The sequence below is a fragment of the Entelurus aequoreus genome, linkage group LG26 (genome assembly GCF_033978785.1).
Source record: "Entelurus aequoreus isolate RoL-2023_Sb linkage group LG26, RoL_Eaeq_v1.1, whole genome shotgun sequence".
Taxonomy (NCBI): Eukaryota; Metazoa; Chordata; class Actinopteri; order Syngnathiformes; family Syngnathidae; genus Entelurus; species Entelurus aequoreus.
Window position 1 is genome coordinate 18,280,396 of NC_084756.1, and position 21,584 is coordinate 18,301,979.

Consider the following 21,584-nt stretch of genomic DNA (forward strand, 5'->3'; position numbering starts at 1 on the left):
GGTAATATCTCTACCGTAATAATCTCTACCGTATATGGGTAGTATCTCTACCTTAATAATCTCTATCGTATATGGGTAATATCTCTACCGTAATAATCTCTACCGTATATGGGTAGTATCTCTACCTTAATAATCTCTACCGTATATGGGTAATATCTCTACCGTAATAATCTCTACCGTATGTGGGTAATATCTCTACCGTATATTGGTAATATCTCTACCGTAATAATCTCTACCGTGTATGGGTAATATCTCTACAGTAATGATCGCTACCGTATATGGGTAATATCTATACTGTAATAATCTCTACCGTATGTGGGTAATATCTCTACTGTAGTAATCTCTATCGTATGTGGGTAATATCTCTACCGTAATGATCTCTACCGTATATGGGTAATATCTCTACCATAATAATCTCTACCGTATATAGGTAATATCTCTACCATAATAATCTCTACCGTATATGGGTATTATCTCTACCGTAATAATCTCTACCGTATATGGGTAATATCGCTACCGTAATAATCTCTACCGTGTATGTGTAATACAGTGACGTCATCGCTACGAAAAACATCTCAGAAGTATGCTAGCTGTTCCCCTGTTACATTGCTAATGGTAGCATGCTAACTTTTTATGCTAGCATCTGAGCTAATTTTGTACTTTTAACCTAACAATCATGGATTTCCTTACTCGGTGCCATTTTAGAAGTATGCTAGCGATTCCCCTGTTACTATGCTACGTTTTATACTTGCATTATAGCTATTTTCACACTTTTTTAAACCAAATAATCCGAGTGCATATGCATGTTAAATTTTCATACTAGCATTTTAGCTAACCAGCACTTTTTAACTGAATACACATGGAATTTGTTACTTGCCGCTATCATAGATATATGCTTGCTGTTCCCCTTTTTGCATGCTAACTGTGTATGATATAATTTTAGCTAATTTTATTACATTTAGAGCTAATATTCAGGGATTCTGTTAGTTTGTATCCTAACTCTAACATTTGAAATTTACGCTTACGAGCGCTTTCCGTGTCGTTCTCGTTTGTACCACGTCCTAAATGACTGTTAAAGTGTCCCAACTTGTTGGATTACAACCTCAGCCATCTACCTTTCAGGTGGGAGGCATGATTTATGATTTAGAATAAACTTACAGGGAAGAAGGAAGCGAGGAAGCAGCAGACCACTCGATGATGTGTGCCGATACCAATATTTTGGTACCGGTACCAAAATGTATTTCGATACTTTTCGGTACTTTTCTGAATACAGGGGACCACAAAAATTGTATTATTGGTTTTATTTCAACAAAAAATCTTAGGGTACATTAAACATATGTTTCCTCTTGCAAGTTTGTCCTTAAATAAAATAGTGCACATACAAGACAACTTGTCTTTTAGTGGTAAGTAAGCAAACAAAGGCTCATAATATATGCTGCTGACATATGCAGTAACATATTGTGTCATTTATCATTCTATTATGTTGTCAACATTATTAAGGACAAGTGGTAGAAAATGAATTAACAATCTACTTGTTCATTTACTGTTAATATCGGCTTACTTTCTCTTTTAACATGTTCTATCTACACTTCTGTTAAAATGTAATAATCACTTATTCTTCTGTTGTTCAATACTTTACATTAGTTTTGGATGATGCCACAAATTTGGGTATCAGTCAGATACCAAGTAGTTACTGGACCATACATTGGTCATATTCAAAGTCCTCATGTGTCCAGGGACATATTTCCTGAGTTTATAAACATAATATACATTTAAAAAAAACGAAAGAAGATTTTGTGATGCTAAAAAATATCGAGGTAATCATAGTAGTATTGACTAGATACACTCATGTACTTGGTATCATTACAGTGGATGTTAGGTGTAGATCCACCAATGGTGTTTGTTTACATTGTGACGCCGGTGAGCTACGGTGTGTAGTGAAACATTTTTAGCTATTCCTCGTCCTGCAGGGATGATACTTGTAAGAAACTTACTTTATTTGTCGCCATGGAGGCGAGGATTAGTGATTTAGAAGTAGCTAAAACACTGCAGACAGCGGCTGGACTTTAGCCGCTAGCTAGCTAGCCATGTCTTAAAGCACCTCTTCTTGAGGGCGTGTCAGTGTTATAACTTCACCTTTATTGTTAGTTTTTAAGCCAAAATGCGTCCGTTCTCTCTTTTCTGTCTACACACCTTGTCTGCTTGTAAGTACTCTGTGATTGTGCGCTGCCGAACATGGTCCTCTGCTCGTAAAACCAGCAATGACACGACGTGACAACGACGGGGGGGTGGACTGATACTTTTTAGAGGCAGTATAGTACCGAATATGATTCATTAGTATCGTGGTACTATACTAATACCGGTATACCGTACAACCCTAAGAGGGACACAAGATTTTCATCACGGTGCCGCTATAAATAGTTTGTCTGCGTTACTTAGCGCTTATAATAACAATATCACTAATACTTGGTTGATATTCAAATCACGGAATATAAGTAGAGATGTCCGATAATATCGGACTGCCGATATTATCGGCCGATAAATGCTTTAAAATGTAATATCCGAAATTATCGGTATTGGTTTCAAAAAGTAAAATTTATGACTTTTTAAAACGCCGCTGTGTACACGGACGTAGGGAGACGTACAGGGCGCCAATAAACCTTAAAGGCACTGCCTTTGCGTGCCGGCCCAGTCACATAATATCTACAGCTTTTCACACTCACAAGTGAATGCAATGCATACTTGGTCAACAGCCATACAGGTCACACTGAGGGTGGCCGTATAAACAACTTTAACACTTTAACAAATATGCGCCACACTGTGAACCCACACCAAACAAGAATGACAAACACATTTCGGGAGAACATTCACACCGTAACACAACATAAACACGACAGAACAAATACCCAGAACCCCTTGCAGCACTAACTCTTCCGAGACGCTACAATATACACCCCCCTACCCCCTACCCCCTACCCCCTACCCCCCACCTCAACCCCGAACCCCCCCCCCCCCAACCTATTCATGCTCTCTCAGGGAGAGCATGTCCCAAATTCCAAGCTGCTGTTTTGAGGCATGTTAAAAAAAATAATGCACTTTGTGACTTCAATAATAAATATGGCAGTGCCATGTTGGCATTTTTTTCCATAACTTGAGTTGATTTATTTTGGAAAACCTTGTTACATTGTTTAATGCATCCAGCGGGGCATCACAACAAAATTAGGCATAAAAATGTGTTAATTCCACGACTGTATATATCGGTACCGGTTGATATCAGAATCGGTAATTAAGAGTTGGACAATATCGGAATATCGGATATCGGCAAAAAAGCCATTATCGGACATCTCTATTCGTAAATATTGTTGGTTGTTTTCAATGGTTATTTAACCGACTTTATGGGCGGAATAGTGGAACTCCCATTGGCTCCACTGTAGTCTGCCTTTTATTTCTGTTTATTTAACATTTAGAATACATTAAAAAATCCATCTGTCGTCATGCCTTTCATAATGATTGTGAACGATAGGCAAAATTCCAAAAACAAGTGCTGTTCCCCTTTAAGACATCAATTTTTAAAAAAACAGCTTTTGCATAAAAGAGGACTGTAAAAAAAACATTAAAGTAAATTGCGACATGTTGTGTAAGTCAACATAATAAAAGGAAATTAAAGTCAATTTCAGCTTTAGCTGAACTTTGTGCGAAGATGTAGGAGGAAATCAGTTAGCTACGGTTGTCTGTGAGCTATTTGGGAGGAGAACATGGTGAATAATGGCTGAGAGTGACCAATTAGCCAAGATGGGGTTACATGGGAGTGAGTCTCTTAAACGGTGAGTAGGTGTTCATCAGGCCTATTTCGGCTTAGAGTGTCGACAGAGGAGCGCAAGTGTTTCCTGATTTTTACTCACTTAAACACACACACACACACACACACACACACACACACACACACACACACACACATACGTTCTTGTATTTGTTGCCTTCTTGAGACCGCCAAAAAATGCCTACCTCTTAAGGACCACCCTTTCTAGATATATGAAGATTTGTATTAATAATATATACATACTATGCAAATATAAAAAAGCTTGTTGTGCAAAATGTGTTGGAATTTCACAAGAAAAAGGTCACAATTTCACAAGAAAAACAAGATTATTTTTTTTGGCAGTATCATAATAAAAGTCGTAATTTTACTCAACGCAAGTCAAAATTCTCCAAGGAAAACTGAACATTTGTGCAATATTATGATAAAAGTTGGAATTTTACTCAATAACAGTCGCGATTTTAAAATGTTGGCAATTTTATGAAAAGAGTCGTAGTTTTACTCTACAAAAGTCACAATTTTATAAGAAACTTTAAAACTTTGGCAATTTTATGAAAATAGTCCAAATTTTACTCGACAAAAGTCACAATTTTATTAGAAACTTTCACATTTTGGCAATATTATGAAAAGAGTCAAAATTTTACTCAACAAAAGTCACAATTTTATAAGAAACTTTCAAACTTTGGCAATCTTATGAAAATAGTCCAAATTTTACTCGACAAAAGTCACAATTTTATCAGAAAACTTTAAAATTTCGGAAATTTTACTTAGCAAAATGATGACAAAAGTCACAAATTTACTCACTATTTTACAAGAACAACAAACAATTGGCAATATAGAGATAAGTCAGAATTTTATATGACAAATGTCACCGTTTTGCATTAAAAAGTAATAATTTTACATCAAAAAGTAATCATTTTACGAGAAAATATTGCAATGTTACAGAAACAGAAAGAGTGAGAAATTGTTCTCACTTTTAAAAGAAAAAAATTGACAACATGTTTTGTTTGTAATTGGTTTTTAATCTTCATTATTTACTTCACGTTATTACAGTATGTCTCTATATACTTATTTATTTTATTTTTGAAATTAATTTTGGCCAAAGGGGGCATATTTCAATTTCTTGCACACACTTGTTATTACATATGTTGGCCAGAGGGAGAGTACTTACATTTGTTTACACACACTTGTTAATTCATATGTTGACCAGAGGGGGAGCAATTTTAAAACCGACACACAGTCAATTTGACAAATCCCTCCTTTTTGGGACCACCCTAATTTTGATAGATTTCACCACCACGGGTGCAAATGAGACATTTTCTATTAGATGCAATGGTTTTCTGGATTGGGACCATGATTTATGTCCTAATTTTTTCACCGGTCCTCATATGGAAGGTACTTTTCCTTGTTGATGTCTCCAGAAAGGTAGAAATACAAGAACACACACACGCGCACTCACAGGCACATTTGCAAACTTCCTCACATAAAGGCACGACCTGACTGTCACCATGGCAACAAGGGGCAGGGTGTTGTGTTGGTGACATCTTAAAAAGTGACATTGCCCCTCTGTGTGGGAGCCAGTGAGAGATAGCGGAGGGTCTTTCATGTCCCCGCGTCAAAGATGGAAGTGGCAGCGTCTGCTCTTTGTCACAGTCAGCTTCCTCATTCAAGGGTGACCTCCAAGATAAACAGCTCACCCTATTAGGTTCACTCCAACGTAATAACCATCAATAAACTGTAAACAAATCTATCTTCTCTCACACTTGTTTGCTCCACTTGTGATTGAAGAGGTTAATATAAACTAGATGAGGCAATTCCTGAAGGAATTGCATGTGAATGCTCCAATGCTGAAGTTGAATTTTTTTTAGAATTGTTGAAGTAGAGCACACAATTCCAAAACAGGCTGAATATTTTCAAGTTGGAACTAGAGATGTCCGATAATGGCTTTTTTGCCGATATCCCGATATTGTCCCAACTCTTAATTACCAATTCCGATATCAACCGATACCGATATATTCAGTCGTGGAATTAACACATTATTATGCCTAATTTTGTTGTGATGCCCCGCAGGATGCATTAGACAATGTAACAAGGTTTTCCAAAATAAATCAACTCAAGTTATGGTAAAAAATGCCAACATGGCACTGCCATATTTATTATTGAAGTCACAAAGTGCATTATTTTTTTTAACATGCCACAAAACAGCAGCTTGGAATTTGGGACATGCTCTCCCTGAGAGAGCATGAGGAGGTTGAGGATGGCGGGGTTGAGGTGGTGGGGGGGGGGGGGGGTAGCGGGGGTGTATATTGTAGCGTCCCGGAAGAGTTAGTGCTGCAAGGGGTTCTGGGTATTTGTTCTGTTGTGTTTATGTTGTGTTACGGTGCGGATGTGTTTGTCATTCTTGTTTGGTGTGGGTTCACAGTGTGGGGCATATTTGTAACAGTGTTAAAGTTGTTTATATGGCCACCCTCAGTGTGACCTGTATGGCTGTTGACCAAGTATGCTTTGCATTCACTTGTGTGTGTGAAAAGCCGTAGATATTACTTGACTGGGCCGGCACGCAAAGGCAGTGCCTTTAAGGTTTATTGGCGCTCTGTACTTCTCCCTACGCCCGTGTACACAGCGGCGTTTTAAAAAGTCATACATTTTACTTTTTGAAAACCGATACCGATCATTTTGAAACCGATACCGATAATTTCCGATATTACATTTTAAAGCATTTATCGGCCGATAATATCAGACATCCCTAGTTGGAACAGTTTGAATCGGATAAAAATGTGGGAGTTGTGGAACTTTGAAGCATGTCCCACTGATTTCAATGGGATTCACCCAAAATTTCGGGAAAAGCGGGAATTTTTGGGAAAATGGTAAAAAACTTGAATGGTCTGAATGAGTTGAAATGGTTGATGTTGGAATTTTTCAAATCGGTCGACAAATGTTGAAGTAGTAACATGTTGAATTGAGAAATGGTATTACGGAATTTCGGGAAAACCGGGAATTTTTCCAGCTCAAAAAACAACTTTGTTTTCTGTCCTGATTAAGAGGAATTTTTTGACGGTGGAACGGTTGAAATGCTTTGAAAAATGTGGAAGGAGTTGTCGCCCAGAAAAAAAGGTTGGAAATAGGGCTTTGGAAAAACAGGAATTCTGGAAAATCCTGGAATTTTCTGAACTTGGAAAAAAGGTAGTTTAAATTTCCAGGATGGTGAAATGGGTTGAAGGTAGAATGGTTTGAATCGGTTGAAAAATTTGTAAATGGTGGAAGTTTGAAATATGGCCAATTCATTTTGAATGGGGAAAAATGTCCTGAAAAACCTGGAATTTGGGGGAAATCTGGGAAATTTTGGAATTTGTCAAGGGAAAGCCCGCGATCCCCGAATAGGCTGAACAGTTTGAAGTTGGAACGGTTTGAATCGGAGGAAAAATGTAGAAGGTAGAGCGCGCCAAAATCTGGAGAAGAAGAAGAAGTTTAAAAACTACATGTGTGAATGCTTTGGAGCATTCACACAATAAACAGGCTTTGCTACACGTGGTAAAATAAAACCTGGAACTCTGCCAAATATGGGCCTGATCTATTAATGCACATGTAAACTTGATAGCGAATGCAAAGCTGATCTACTTGTTAGCAAAATAAGGCGCGCAATCCATTTAGCGTCTGTCTTCATGAATATGCAGAATACATGCATACATGCATACATACACAACGCAGAAGAAAATGCATGTGCAAGCATTTAGCACACGCAGTGTGATTTATCAAGACTGAAAATGTTCTGCGGCCGATGTTTTGCATCAACGTTTTATTCTCCTTCTTTGTGGTCAACACTTCCTGCTTCCTGCTAAATTGCAACTTGTGATTGGATACTCACTTTGGAATGACAAGTGAGTATCGAATCACAGTCTCCTTATCAGGCTACCTAGGTAGGCTACTGTCAACAACTTGTGATCTGATTGGCTATCGCAACTGTCTATCAACTGTATGTGTTCTTAAATGTATCCGCTAACGGACCCGGGTTTGTGCTTTTAACCTAATAATCATGGATTTCCTTACTTAGTGCCATCTTAGAAGAATGCTAGCTGTTCCCCTGTTACTATGCTAATGTCAGTATGCTAATGTTTTATGCTAACATTTTAGCAAATGTTGTACTTTTTAACGTAATAAAACTGGATTCTGTCCCTTGGCGCCATTTTAAAACGTATGCCAGCCTTTCACCTGTTAGCATTTTATTGTTAGCATGTGGTCAGTATATTTACTTAAAGCGTTAAAGGCCTACTGAAAGCCACTACTACCGACCACGCAGTCTGATAGTTTATATATCAATGATGAAATCTTAACATTGCAACACATGCCAATACGGCCGGGTTAACTTATAAAGTGACATTTAAACCTTCCCGGGAAATATCCGGCTGAAACATCGCGGTATGATGACGTATGCGTGTGACGAAGTCCGAGTAACGGAAGTTATGGTACCCCGTAGAATCCTATACAAAAAGCTCTGTTTTCATTTCATAATTCCACAGTATTCTGGACATCTTTTGCAATTTTAATGAACAATGAAGGCTGCAAAGAAGACAGTTGTAGGTGGGATCAGTGTATTAGCAGCGGACTACAGCAACACAACCAGGAGGACTTTGTTGGAGCGCTAGCCGCGCTAGCCGCGCTAACCGCGCTAGCCGCCGACCTCACCTTGACTTCCTATGTCTCCGGGCCGCCAAACGCATCGGGTGAAGTCCTTCGTCCTTCTGCCGATCGCTGGAACGCAGGTGAGCACGGGTGTTGATAAGCAAATGAGGGCTGGCTGGCGTAGGTGGAGAGCTAATGTTTTTAGCATAGCTCTGTGCAGTCCGGTTGCTAAGTTAGCTTCAATGGCGTCGTTAGCACAGCATTGTTAACCTTCGCCAGCCTGGAAAGCATTAACCGTGTATTTACATGTCCACAGTTTAATAGTATTGTTGATTTTCTATCTATCCTCCCAGTCAGGGGTTTATTTCTTTTGTTTCTATATGCAGTTAAAGCAAGATGCTATCACGTTAGCTCGTAGCTAAAGCATTTCGCCGATGTATTGTCGTGGAGATAAAAGGCACTGAATGTCCATTTCGCGTTCTCGACTCTCATTTTCAAGAGGATATAGTATCCGAGGTGGTTTAAAATACAAATCTGTGATCTACAATAGAAAAAGGAGAGTGTGGAACCCTATGAGCCAGCTTGTACCTAAGTTACGGTCAGAGCGAAACAAGATACGTCCATCGCTGCCTCTCAAGTCATTCACTGTAACGTTCCTCATCTACGAATCTTTCATCCTCGCTCAAATTAATGGGGTAATCATCACTTTCTCGGTCCGAATCTCTTTCGCTCCATTGTAAACAATGGGGAATTGTGAGGAATACTAGCTCCTGTGACGTCACGCTACTTCCGGTACAGGCAAGGCATTTTTTTATCAGCGAGCAAAAGTTGCGAACTTTATCGTCGATTTTCTCTACTAAATCCTTTCAGCAAAAATATGGCAATATCGCGAAATGATCAAGTATGACACATAGAATGGATCTGCTATTCCCGTTTAAATTTTAAAAAATCATTTCAGTAGGCCTTTAAGGTTGAACATCTAAGTACCGTATTTTTCGGAGTATAAGTTGCACCAGCTGAAAATGCATAATAAAGACTATAAAAATGGGACCCATTACCTCCCTGCTTGGCACTCAGCATCAAGGGTTGGAATTGGGGGTTAAATCACCAAAATGATTCCCGGGCGCGGCGCCGCTGCTGCCCACTGCTCCCCAAGGGGATGGGTCAAATGCAGAGGACAAATTTCACCACACCTAGTGTGTGTGTGACAATCATTGGTACTTACTTAAAAAAATAAAGAAGGAAAAAAACATATATAAGTCGCACTGTAGTACAAGTCGCATTTTTTGGGGAAATTTATTTGATAAAACCCAACAGCAAGAATAGACATATGAAAGGCAATTTAAAATAAATAAAGAATAGTGAACAACAGGCTGAATAAGTGTACGTTATATGAGGCATAAATAACCAACTGAGAACGTGCCTGGTGTGTTAACGTAACATATTATGGTAAGAGTCATTCAAATAACTATAACATATAGAACATGCTATACGTTTACCAAACAATTCACACATAAGTCGCTCCTGAGTATAAGTCGCACCCCCAGCCAAACTATGAAAAAAACTGCGACTTATAGTCCGAAAAATACGGTACTTGGACTTATACACATGGAAAAAGAAATTTGCGTAGTAAAACAAAAACTTTTTTTTACTCATCCTTTAATGACAATTAAAGGAAGCAGTTTGCAGTACGCTATTATCACCCAGTGGTGTTTTATAGGTGTTGCTGTGTGGAGTGATAACGATTATGCCTAAAATGAGCATGGGTATTTATCAATATGATCGTTATATTGTTCACACTTGACAAAAAATAGGCATTGTGTTCTTTGTCTTTTCCACTTGGTACATTTTTGTACTGAGCAGCCAGGACAGAGATGTGGGATTTACTAAGCTCTTGTAAGATTTGCTAAAGTCGTGGAAATCCATCTTCTCACTGATCGGCCGCCAAGATTAGCAACCAGCCCTGCGTTGATAGTTGCTGTGATTATTTTGTGCCATTGTTTATTACTCTAGCCCCGCCTCCGCCTCCAAATGAGCGGAAACGGTTCATGACTGATGATCGGGGTCTGCTCGTAGTTCCTGGCAGACGGCCCCCGCTAAGATGATGTCATGCTTTCGCCTATCGATCGGGCGCTCTCTCTCTCTTTTGTTTTCTCTCGCTCCCCCAGTACGTTTACCTCATCAGGTCCATCATCAGCAACCAGATGCTGCCGCTAAAACAATAAAAGTCCCATCCAGAGAGGCATGAAAACACCTCGTCATCGCACGGATCGATCATTTTCAGTTAGAGCCACGGAGGCGGCGTTCGGCGGAGGCTGCGGAGAGTCGGGTTACATTTAAAGTGCAGCAGAGAATCGATGGTTTGTAGAAGGTTTGGCAGACTCCTCGTTCTCTTTTTTCCCCTCTCGCGGGATCCGAAGCACACGAGGCAGCGAATTGCACAAAAACAACAGATTGAGTTTCACTTTCAACAAGCATTACGCACCTCATCACTTTTAACAAAGTACAAGCATGCAAAAAACCACCAAAAACTAAAAGTCTGTGTTTTTACTTGAAGTTAGCCTTTGTATTTACATAAAGTCAATATTCTGTTTTCTACAACCATGTCTTGAAGCACCTTTTTGTCACAGTACTGGTGGCGCCTCATGTGGGTCATGGTGTAAATGCTGGACTTTAGGGATTTATGCCGCTGATTCCGACCGATCATCTGTGAGTGAGATTGGCCGATACCAATATCGATCACCTGTATTAACAGTACATTTTTCCATTTATCTACAAAACCCAAAACCACGTTGTGTAAATAGTAAATAAAACAGAATATAATGATTTGGAAATCCTTTTCAATTTATATTCAATTAAATAGACTGCAAAGTTAAGATCAAACTGGTAAACTTTTATATTTTTTGGCAGATATTAGCTCATTTGGAATTTGATGCCTGCAACATGTTTCAAAAAAGCTGAGAAAGTTGAGGAATGCTCATCAAACACATTACACAGGTGAAAAGGATAATTGGAAACAGGTGGGTGCCATGATTGGGTATAAAAGCAGCTTCCACGAAATGCTCAGTCATTCACAAACAAGGATGGGGCGAGGGTCACCGCTTTGTGAACAAATACGGCCGAAAACCAACATTGAATGCCCGTGACCTTCAATCCGTCAGATGCATCAAAAAGCGACATCAGTGTGTAAAGGATATCACCACATGGGCTCAGGAACACTTCAGAAAACCACTGTCAGTAACTAAAGTTTGTCGCTACATCTGTAAGTGCAAAGCCAAAGCCATTTATCAACAACATCCGAGCTCATCTAAGATGGACTGATGCAAAGTGCAAAAGTGTTCTGTGGTCTGACGAGTCCACATTTCACATTGTTTTTGGAAACTGTGGATGTTGTGTCCTCCGGACTAAAGAGGAAAAGAACCATCCGGACTGTTCTAGGCGCCAAGGTCAAAAGCCAGCATCTGTGATGGTATGGAGGTGTATTAGTGCCCAAGACATGGGTAACTTACACATCTGTGAAGGCGCCATTAATGCTGAAAGGTACATACAGGTTTTGGAGCAACATATGTTGCCATCCAAGCAACATCTTTTTCATGGACGCCCCTGCTTATTTCAGCAAGACAATTCCAAGCCACGTGTTACAACAGCGGGGCTTCATAGTAAAAGAGTGCAGGTACTAGACTGGCCTGCCTGTAGTCCAGACCTGTCTCCCATTGAAAATGTGTGGCGCATTATGAAGCCTCAAATACCACAACAGAGACCCCGGACTGTTGAACAACTTAAGCTGTACATCAAGCAAGAATGTGAAATAATTCCACCTGAAAAGCTTCAAAAATTGGTCTCCTCAGTTCCCAAACGTTTACTGAGTGTTGTTAAAAGGAAAGGCCATGTAACACAGTGGTAAAAATGCCCCTGTGCCAACTTTTTTGCAATGTGTTGCTGCCATTAAATTCTAAGTTAATGATTATTTGCAAAAAAAAATTAAGTTTCTCAGTTGGAACATTAAATATCTTGTCTTTGCAGTCTATTCAATTGAATGTAAGTTGAAAAGGATTTTAAAATCATTGTATTCTGTTTTTATTTACGAATTACACAACGTGCCAACATCAATGGTTTTGGGTTTTGTATGGTGAGTGCTATTGATAGCACAATATTAAAAGGAGAACTGCACTTTTTTGGAACTTTGCCTATCGTCCACGATCATTATGAAAGACCGGACGACGAATTTTTTTTTTTTTAATGCATTTAAAATATTAAACAGCCAGTGGGAGCTCCACTATTCCACCCATAAAATTTGATAAATAACCATTCAAAAATGGCCAACAATAAACCATTTACATTTCATGACTTGAATATTTACCAAGTATTAGTGATATTGTTATTATAAGCGCTAACGCAGACAAATTATTTATAGTGGCGCCGTGATTACTTCCATGTGCCCCTATGTTTACATCATCGAGTGGTCTGCTGCTTCCTCGCTTCCTTGCTCCCTGTAAATTTATTCTAGATTATACATCATGCCTCTCACCCGAAAAGTAGACGGTTAAGGATATAATCCGACAATTTCGGACACTTTGACAGCCATTTAGGACCTGGAACTGGCGAGAACAGCTCAAAAAGTGCTTATATTCAAAATGGGAATATATGAACATCCTAGCAGTGAGCATCCTAATGGCAGCAGACCTTTCACAGTAAGGGATGTTTTATTATGTTTTTTAGCTCCCATAAAGTCTGCAGTGAGTAATAATCAGCGATGAAGAAATTAATTAATTTTGAAAATTGTGGCCAAACAGCTCAATTTTTGTTTCATCTGACCACAGAACTTTCCTCCAGAAGGTCTTATCTTTGTCCATGTTATGTCAGATGAAACAAAAATTGAGCTGTTTGGCCACAATACCCAGCAATATGTTTGGAGGAGAAAAGGTGAGGCCTTTAATCCCAGCAACACCAGGCCTACCGTCAAGCATGGTGGTGGTAGTATTATGCTCTGAGCCTGTGTTGCTGCCAATGGAACTGGTGCTTTACAGAGAGTAAATGGGACAATTAAAAAGGAGGATTACCTCCAAATTCTTCAGGACAACCTAAAATCATCAACTCTGAGGTTTTTGTCTTGGGCGCAGTTGGGTGTTCCAACAGGACAATGACCCCAAACACACGTCAAAAGGGGTAAAGGAATGACTAAATCAGGCTAGAATGAAGGTTTTAGAATGGCCTTCCCAAAGTCCTGACTTAAATGTGTGGACAATGCTGAAGAAACAAGTCCATGTCAGAAAACCAACACATTTAGCTGAACTGCACCAATTTTGTCAAGAGGAGTGGTCAAAAATTCAACCAGAAGCTTGTGGATAGCTACCAAAAGCGCCTTATTGCAGTGAAACTTGCCAAGGGACATGTAACCAAATATTAATATTGCTGTATGTATACTTTTGACCCAGCAGATTTGGTCACATTTTCAGTAGACCCATAATAAATTCATAAAAGAACCAAACTTCATGAATGTTTTTTGTGATAAACGAGTATGTGCTCCAACGACCTATCACAAAAAAATAAGAGTTGTAGAAATTATTGGGAACTCAAGACAGCCATGACAGCTTACAAGTGTATGTAAACTTTTGACCACGACTGTATGTACTGACATCATGTATATAAAACCCTAATAGAGGTGTTTGGATGTTTTTTAAGGGCTCTATAGGCAGAATTTAATGGCTCCCATAGGCTTCATTGTAAGCAGACTTTTGATGGAATTTATTTAATATTTCGAATGCATTTTTAAAAATCCATCCGTCGTCATGTCTTTCATAATGATTGTGAACGATAGGCAAAATTACTAAAAAGGTGCAGTTCTCCTTCAAGATACAAGGACATGCAGTTTATTTTCCGTAATGAAGGTGATTATTATGAGCTTAGAGGAACGCTCCACACAGTGTAAAGAGACATATAATTAGCTGCTAGCTTTTTAGCCGGTGGACTAAATATAAATAAAAAAACAGGTTCCTCCTTTTCTTTTATTAGGTATATGTTTGAGCAAAACAGAGTAAAGAATACATAATAACTTCCTATCACTGGTAGAGGACGTAAAACAAAAATGCTTTGCTCTGTTAACTCGAGTTTTGAGTAAAATTGGAGGTTTCCTGACCTGATTGTGATCACAGCTACTGGACAGTCTGCTAACATATTTTGATTTGAATTTGATTTGAAACCGCTAGCTTAAAGGCCTACTGAAATGAATTTTTTTTATTTAAACGGGGATAGCAGATCTATTCTATGTGTCATACTTGATCATTTCGCGATATTGCCATATTTTTGCTGAAAGGATTTAGTATAGAACAACGACGATAAAGATTGCAACTTTTGGTATCTGATAAAAAAAAGGCTTGCACCTACCGGAAGTAGCGTGACGTAGTCAGTTGAACATATACGCAAAGTTCCCTATTGTTTACAATGATGGCCGCATGAAGTGAGAGAGATTCGGACCGAGAAAGCGACAATTTCCCCATTAATTTGAGCGAGGATGAAAGATTTGTGGATGAGTAAAGTGCAAGTGAAGGACTAGTGGGGAGTTGAAGCTATTCAGATAGGGAAGATGCTGTGAGAGCCGGGGGTGACCTGATATTCAGCTGGGAATGACTACAACAGTAAATAAACACAAGACATATATATACTCTATTAGCCACAACACAACCAGGCTTATATTTAATATGCCACAAATTAATCCTGCATAAAAACACCTGCGTGTTTGTTATGCTAGCTCCTAGCTCCTCTGCTAGCTCCTAGCTCCATAGAACACGCCAATACAATTCAAACACCTGATCAACACACACAATCACTCAGCCCAAAAGACCGTTTACCTAACCCAAGGTTCATAAAGCTTATATATTTTTAAAAAGTTACGTACGTGACGCGCACATACGGTCAAGTTATCGAATGTTTAGCAGCCAAGGCTGCATACTCACGGTACCTGATATTCAGCTGGGAATGACTACAACAGTAAATAAACACAAGACATATATATACTCTATTAGCCACAACACAACCAGGCTTATATTTAATATGCCACAAATTAATCCTGCATAATAACACCTGCGTGTTTGTTATGCTAGCTCCTAGCTCCTCTGCTAGCTCCTAGCTCCATAGAACACGCCAATACAATTCAAACACCCGATCAACACACACAATCACTCAGCCCAAAAGACCGTTCACCTAACCCAAGGTTCATAAAGCTTATATATTTTTAAAAAGTTACGTACGTGACGCGCACTTACGGTACGGTACGTGTTATGCTAGCTCCTAGCTCCTCTGCTAGCTCCTAGCTCCATAGAACACGCCAATACAATTCAAACACATGATCAACACACACAATCACTCAGCCCAAAAGACCGTTCACCTAACCCAAGGTTCATAAAGCTTATATATTTTAAAAAAGTTACGTACATACGCAAAAAAAAGCCAAAGCTGCATACTCACAGTAGCACGTCTGCGTCTTTGTCATCCAAATCAAAGTAATCCTGGTAAGAGTCTGTGTTGTCCCAGTTCTCTACAGGCGTCTGTGTATCCAAATCAAAAGTCCTCCTGGTTAGAGTCTCTGTTATCCGAGTTCTTCCATCTTGACTGCATCTTTCGGGAATGTAAACAAAGAAGCGCCGGCTGTGTACTGTTGTGGCTGACTACGTTCGAAAAATACGTCCATTTCGCACCGACAACTTTCTTCTTTGCTTGCTTGGCTTCCTTCTCCATAATGCAATGAACATGATTGAAACAGATTCACGAACACAGATGTCCAGAATACTGTGGAATTATGAAATGAAAACAGAGCTTTTTCGTACCGGCTTCAATGTGGAAGGCATACCCGTGTTCGTCGGGCTACGTCACGCGCATACGTCATCCTCAGAGGCGTTTCGAACCGGAAGTTTAGCGGCAAATTTAAAATGTCACTTTATAAGTTAACCCGGCCGTATTGGCATGTGTTATAATGTTAAGATTTCATCATTGATATATAAACTATCAGACTGCGTGGTCGGTAGTAGTGGGTTTCAGTAGGCCTTTAAAGTGATTCACTAGCAACCCAAAGTTATACGGTGATCCTGCCTTAAAAGTTTTAATAGATCAAGCAAAGTGATCTCTAAGACAGGCTGACCCAGTTCTACAGGCGCAAAGTATGATTATTGTTGAAATAAACAAGTTAGACATGCTTCTATCTGTAAAAGCTAACAACCCCAACAACTTTCAGTTGGCTGCTTAGCAACTATGACATGCACAATACGGAACACAACTCCCAACTCGAAACGTCCGGGCTCAAAACCTACAATCAGATATCAGAGGTCTACAGTCAATTATAGAAGGTTAACAATTAGATATTAGAGGTCTACAATTACATGTACAAAGTCTACAAGCACCGAATAACAAAGTCAGAAAGGATTTTTGTGACGATATAAGGACGTTCAAATATGAAATGAAGGACAGCAGTGAGACAGGAGTTGAAGGTCATGCAAGAGGAGAATGCTGCATTGTGCTGAGCAGCAAGAAAACACCGTTCTGGAAAATATCAAAGAGGAGATGGATCAGTGTTCACAACAGAATTATATCATTATTGCAGGGCTGTGCATCACACCCAGATCCTACGCCAGACCAGTTTACAACAGAGGAGAACCAGATGAAAATGGATGCTACTTCAACGGAGCAACAAGTGGTCCACTTTCTGCAATCAAAGGATGTTGAGGTCTGTAACAACACCGTCGACGCGTGCATTCCACTGAATGAAAGAAACAATACCACCGCGTCATTCATCATCGTAAAGCTCGCCAACAGGGAATCCAAAATGGCACTGCTGAAACAGGGAAAGAAGCTGAAAGGTAAATGCAACGCTGATATTGCCAAGAACGCACGCAACTTGAGGTAGGAAGGGAAAATTCAGGGGATTTGGAGTGCGGACTGCAAAACTTTCATTATGTCATGATCATGTTTTGTTATGTTCTGTTAGTTTTAGACTCCATAGTTCCTGTTTTTGTGCACCCTTGTTTGTTTCAGTTACCATGGTTACTTATTATTTCCACCTGTCTCTGATTAGTGTTCGCCCGCTCACCTGCTTCCCGAGCACTAATCAGAGGCATTATTTAAGCCTGCCTTTGCCGGTCAGTCGGCCTGGCGTCATTGTTTGCTTCGTGCAACCTGCTACGTAAGTTTTGTTTGTTTCGTGCCACAGTTAGTGAGTATTCCTTGTCCATAGTCCATGCTAAATAGTAGCATTAGCTTTGAGTGCGACTCCTTTTCCATTTTTTGTACTACCGTATTTTTCGGAGTATAAGTCGCTCCGGAGTATAAGTCGCACTGGTCGAAAATGCATAATAAAGAAGGAAAAAAACATATATAAGTCGCACTGGAGTATAAGTCGCATTTTTTGGGGAAATTTATTTGATAAAACCCAACACCAAGAATAGACATTTGAAAGGCAATTTAAAATAAATAAAGAATAGTGAACAACAGGCTGAATAAGTGTACGTTATTTTCCGGTAATGTGTTAATAATTTCACACATAATTCGCTCCTGAGTATATAAGTCGCACCCCGGCCAAACTATGAAAAAAACTGCGACTTATAGTCCGAAAAATACGGTACTTTGATATTTTGAAGAATAAATCATGTTCCTACCTGCACGCTTTGTCCGGAGTGGTCCGTCTGCATTTCGGGAGAACGAACCCTGCTGTAAGCTGCGAAAACCCCGTCGTGACACATTAAGCTGAATGGAGGTCTAGAAACACGAGTACTTGTTGTCAAATGTATTTTCGCCAGCTTTTCGTGTCTTTCTCGCCATCTCCGGGTCCGAAATGGCTGTCAACGTGTACCAACTTGTCGGATTACCTACTCAGACGTCTCATGTACAGGTGAGAGGCATGATTTATGATCGACAATAAACCTACAAGGAGCAAGGAAGCGAGGAAGCAGCAGACCACTCGATAATGTAAACATAGGGACACAAGCTTGTCATCACGGCGTTGCTATAAATAGTTTGTCTGCGTAAGCGCTTATAATAACAATATCACTACTACTTGGTTAATATTCAAGTCACGAAATGTAAATGGAGTATTTTTGCCGCTTTTTGAATGGTTATTTTTTAGATTTTATGGGCAAAATAGTGGAGATCCCATTGGCTCCCTTGTAAGCGGACTTTTATTTACATTTATTTAATATTTAGATTGCATTAAAAAAAATTCCACCTGTCGTCTAGTCTTTCATAATGATTGTAACAATAGGTGAAATAATAAGAAACAAATAAATGCAGTTTATTTTCCGTAATGGAGGTGATTACCAAGTCATACCAAAGACTATAAAAATGGGACCCATTACCTCCCTGCTTGGCACTCAGCATCAAGGGTTGGAATTGGGGGTTAAATCACCAAAAAAATTATTCCCGGGCACGGCCACCGCTGCTGCTCACTGCTCCCCTCACCTCCCAGGGGATGATCAAGGGTGATGGGTCAAATGCAGGGAATAATTTTGCCACACCTAGTGTGTGTGTGACTGACTATCATTGGTACTTTAACTTTAACTTGAATTATTATGATCTTAGATCTACACCAGGGGTCACCAACCTTTTTGAAACCAAGAGCTACTTCTTGGGTACTGATTAATGCGAAGGGCTACCAGTTTGATGCACACTTAAATAAATTGCCAGAAATAGCCCATTTGCTCAATTTACCTTTAACTCTATGTTATTATTAATAATTAATGATATTTACACTTAATTGAACGGTTTAAAAGAGGAGAAAACACGAAAAAAATGACAATTAAATTTTGAAACATAGTTTATCTTCAATATCATTTAATTTCAACCGAAAAAAAGAAGAGAAAAACTAGCTGATTCGAATCTTTTTGAAATTTTTTTAAAAATAATTCATGGAATATCATTAGTAATTTTTCCTGATTAAGATTAATTTTAGAATTTTGATAACATGTGTTAAATAGGTTAAAATCCAATCTGCACTTTGTTACAATATATAACAAATTGGACCAAGCTATATTTCTAACATAGACAAATCATTATTTCTTCTAGATTTTCCAGAACAAAATTTTTTTAAGAAATTCAAAAGACTTTGAAATAAGATTTAAATTTGATTCTACAGATTTTCTAGCTTTGCCAGAATATTTTTTTTTAATTTTAATCATAATAAGTTTGAAGAAATATTTCACAAATATTCTTCGTCAAAAAAACAGAAGCTAAAATGAAATATTAAATCAAAATGTATTTATTATTCTTTACAATAAAAAAGATACATTTACTTGAACATCGATTTAAATTGTCAGGAAAGAAGAGGAAGGAATTTAAAAGGTAAAAAGGTATATGTGTTTAAAAATCCTAAAAACATTTTTAAGGTTGTATTTTTTCTCTAAAATTATCTTTCTGAAAGTTATAAGAAGCAAAGTAAAAAAATAAATGAATTTATTTAAACAAGTGAAGACCAAGTCTTTAAAATATTTTCTTGGATTTTCAAATTCTATTTGTGTTTTGTCTCTCTTAGAATCAAAAATGTCGGGCAAAGCGAGACCAGCTTGCTAGTAAATAGATACAATTAAAAAAATAGAGGCAGCTCACTGGTAAGTGCTGCTATTTGAGCTATTTTTAGAACAGGCCAGCGGGCGACTCATCTGGTCCTTACGTGCTACCTGGTGCCCGCGGGCACCGCGTTGGTGACCCCTGATCTACACAGTGTATAGATAAACATAATTAGCTGCTGCCTTTTTAGCCGGTGGACTAAAAATATACAATATTAGACAAATGTTTGGTGTTCCCAATGTTTTTTATTTTTTTATTTTTTTTATTGGAGTTTTTATAAGGAACAAACAAAAGTAATTTTAAAAAAAATATCTACACTTGATAGAAATAAATAAATACAATTGTATTTCGTTCAAATGATGATGATAGATAAAACAAACATAATAATAATAATAATAATAATAATAATAAAAAAACAAAAAACAAAGCATGCTTGTGAGAGCATACATATTCTTTGAAACCAAAATTTCTCAATTTTTAGACGCACGCTTGTTTAAGGAAATTTCAAGTCAATATACAATAGAAGCCTTACACTTGATAGAAAGAAAGAAATACAATTGTATTCCGTTCAATTGATGATGATAAATAAATAAATACAGATAAAACAAACATAATAATAATAATAATAATAATAATAATAATTAAAAAAAAACAAAGCATGCTTGTGAGAGCATACATATTCTTTGAAACCAAAATTTCTCAATTTTTAGACGCGCGCTTGTTTAAGGAAATTTCAAGTCAATATACAATAGAAGCCTTTATATGGTGTATTTGTCAAAGACATAAGGGCACAGGCCACAATGTAGGACAGCATTAAATGTTCTTTATCTCCACCAGGAAGTGATGCAATCGTTGCCACTGGTATGTCTGTAAGCAAAATAACGTGAAGTGATTGGCATGTTTTTGTTCAACTTTCAGGAAACGTGGTTAACAAACAACTGATTAGATTTTTAACTTTAGATTTTGGGCTTGGCCCTGGTGAATTTTTACTGCCCCACTACATGTTTTCGTAACGTGTATGCATGCGTCCCGCCTCCATCCATAGAGATAAAGACAATGGAGGACAGACAAGAGGCGAATTTCCCCTTTTTGTTTCTTTAATTCTAGCTCAAAAAGTTATGGGCATGTTTTAATTCAACTTTTAGGAAATGTCAGAAACGAACAAGCTATTCTATTTTGGGGCTGATCCGGATCACCGTCTAGTTTCAGGACTTTCGTACCATTGGGTGGTAGAGCCTGGCGGAGGTCTGTGCTCTCCGAGTTACCATTTTTAGACTCCAAACGTGGAAGTGATGTTTTGGACACTTCTATACGCGAACAGTGTAATAGAGTTAAAACTAATTTGTGGTGCGGCTAGAAAGACAAGACGCTGTTGGATGTGAGGATAAAGAGATGTCCATTGATTACCGTATTCTTCGGACCATAGGGCGCACCGGATTATAAGGCGCATTAAAGGAGTCATATTATTATTATTTTTTTCTAAATGTAAAAGACTTCCTTGTGGTCTACATAACATGTAATGGTGGTTCTTTGGTCAAAATGTTGTATAGATGATGTTTTACAGATCTTCTTCAAGCCACTTTCTGACAGTCGCTTCCGG

The 21,584-nt window shown here is 38.5% G+C and overlaps 1 protein-coding gene across 6 annotated transcripts in view; it reads left to right on the plus strand.

Moving 5' to 3' along the window:
* Positions 1 to 21,584, plus strand: part of LOC133643217 (uncharacterized) — a 74,640-nt gene that overhangs the window by 23,277 nt on the left and 29,779 nt on the right. For 4 of the 6 annotated variants that reach the window (XM_062037659.1, XM_062037655.1, XM_062037656.1 and 1 more), the window contains 2 exons: positions 17,031 to 17,153; positions 17,243 to 17,286. In XM_062037659.1, coding sequence (XP_061893643.1) covers positions 17,031 to 17,153; positions 17,243 to 17,286 — 167 coding nt within the window. Of the gene's footprint in view, positions 1 to 17,030; positions 17,287 to 21,584 lie in introns of all 6 variants that reach the window. The other 2 variants (XM_062037660.1, XM_062037657.1) reach the window with 2 other exon arrangements.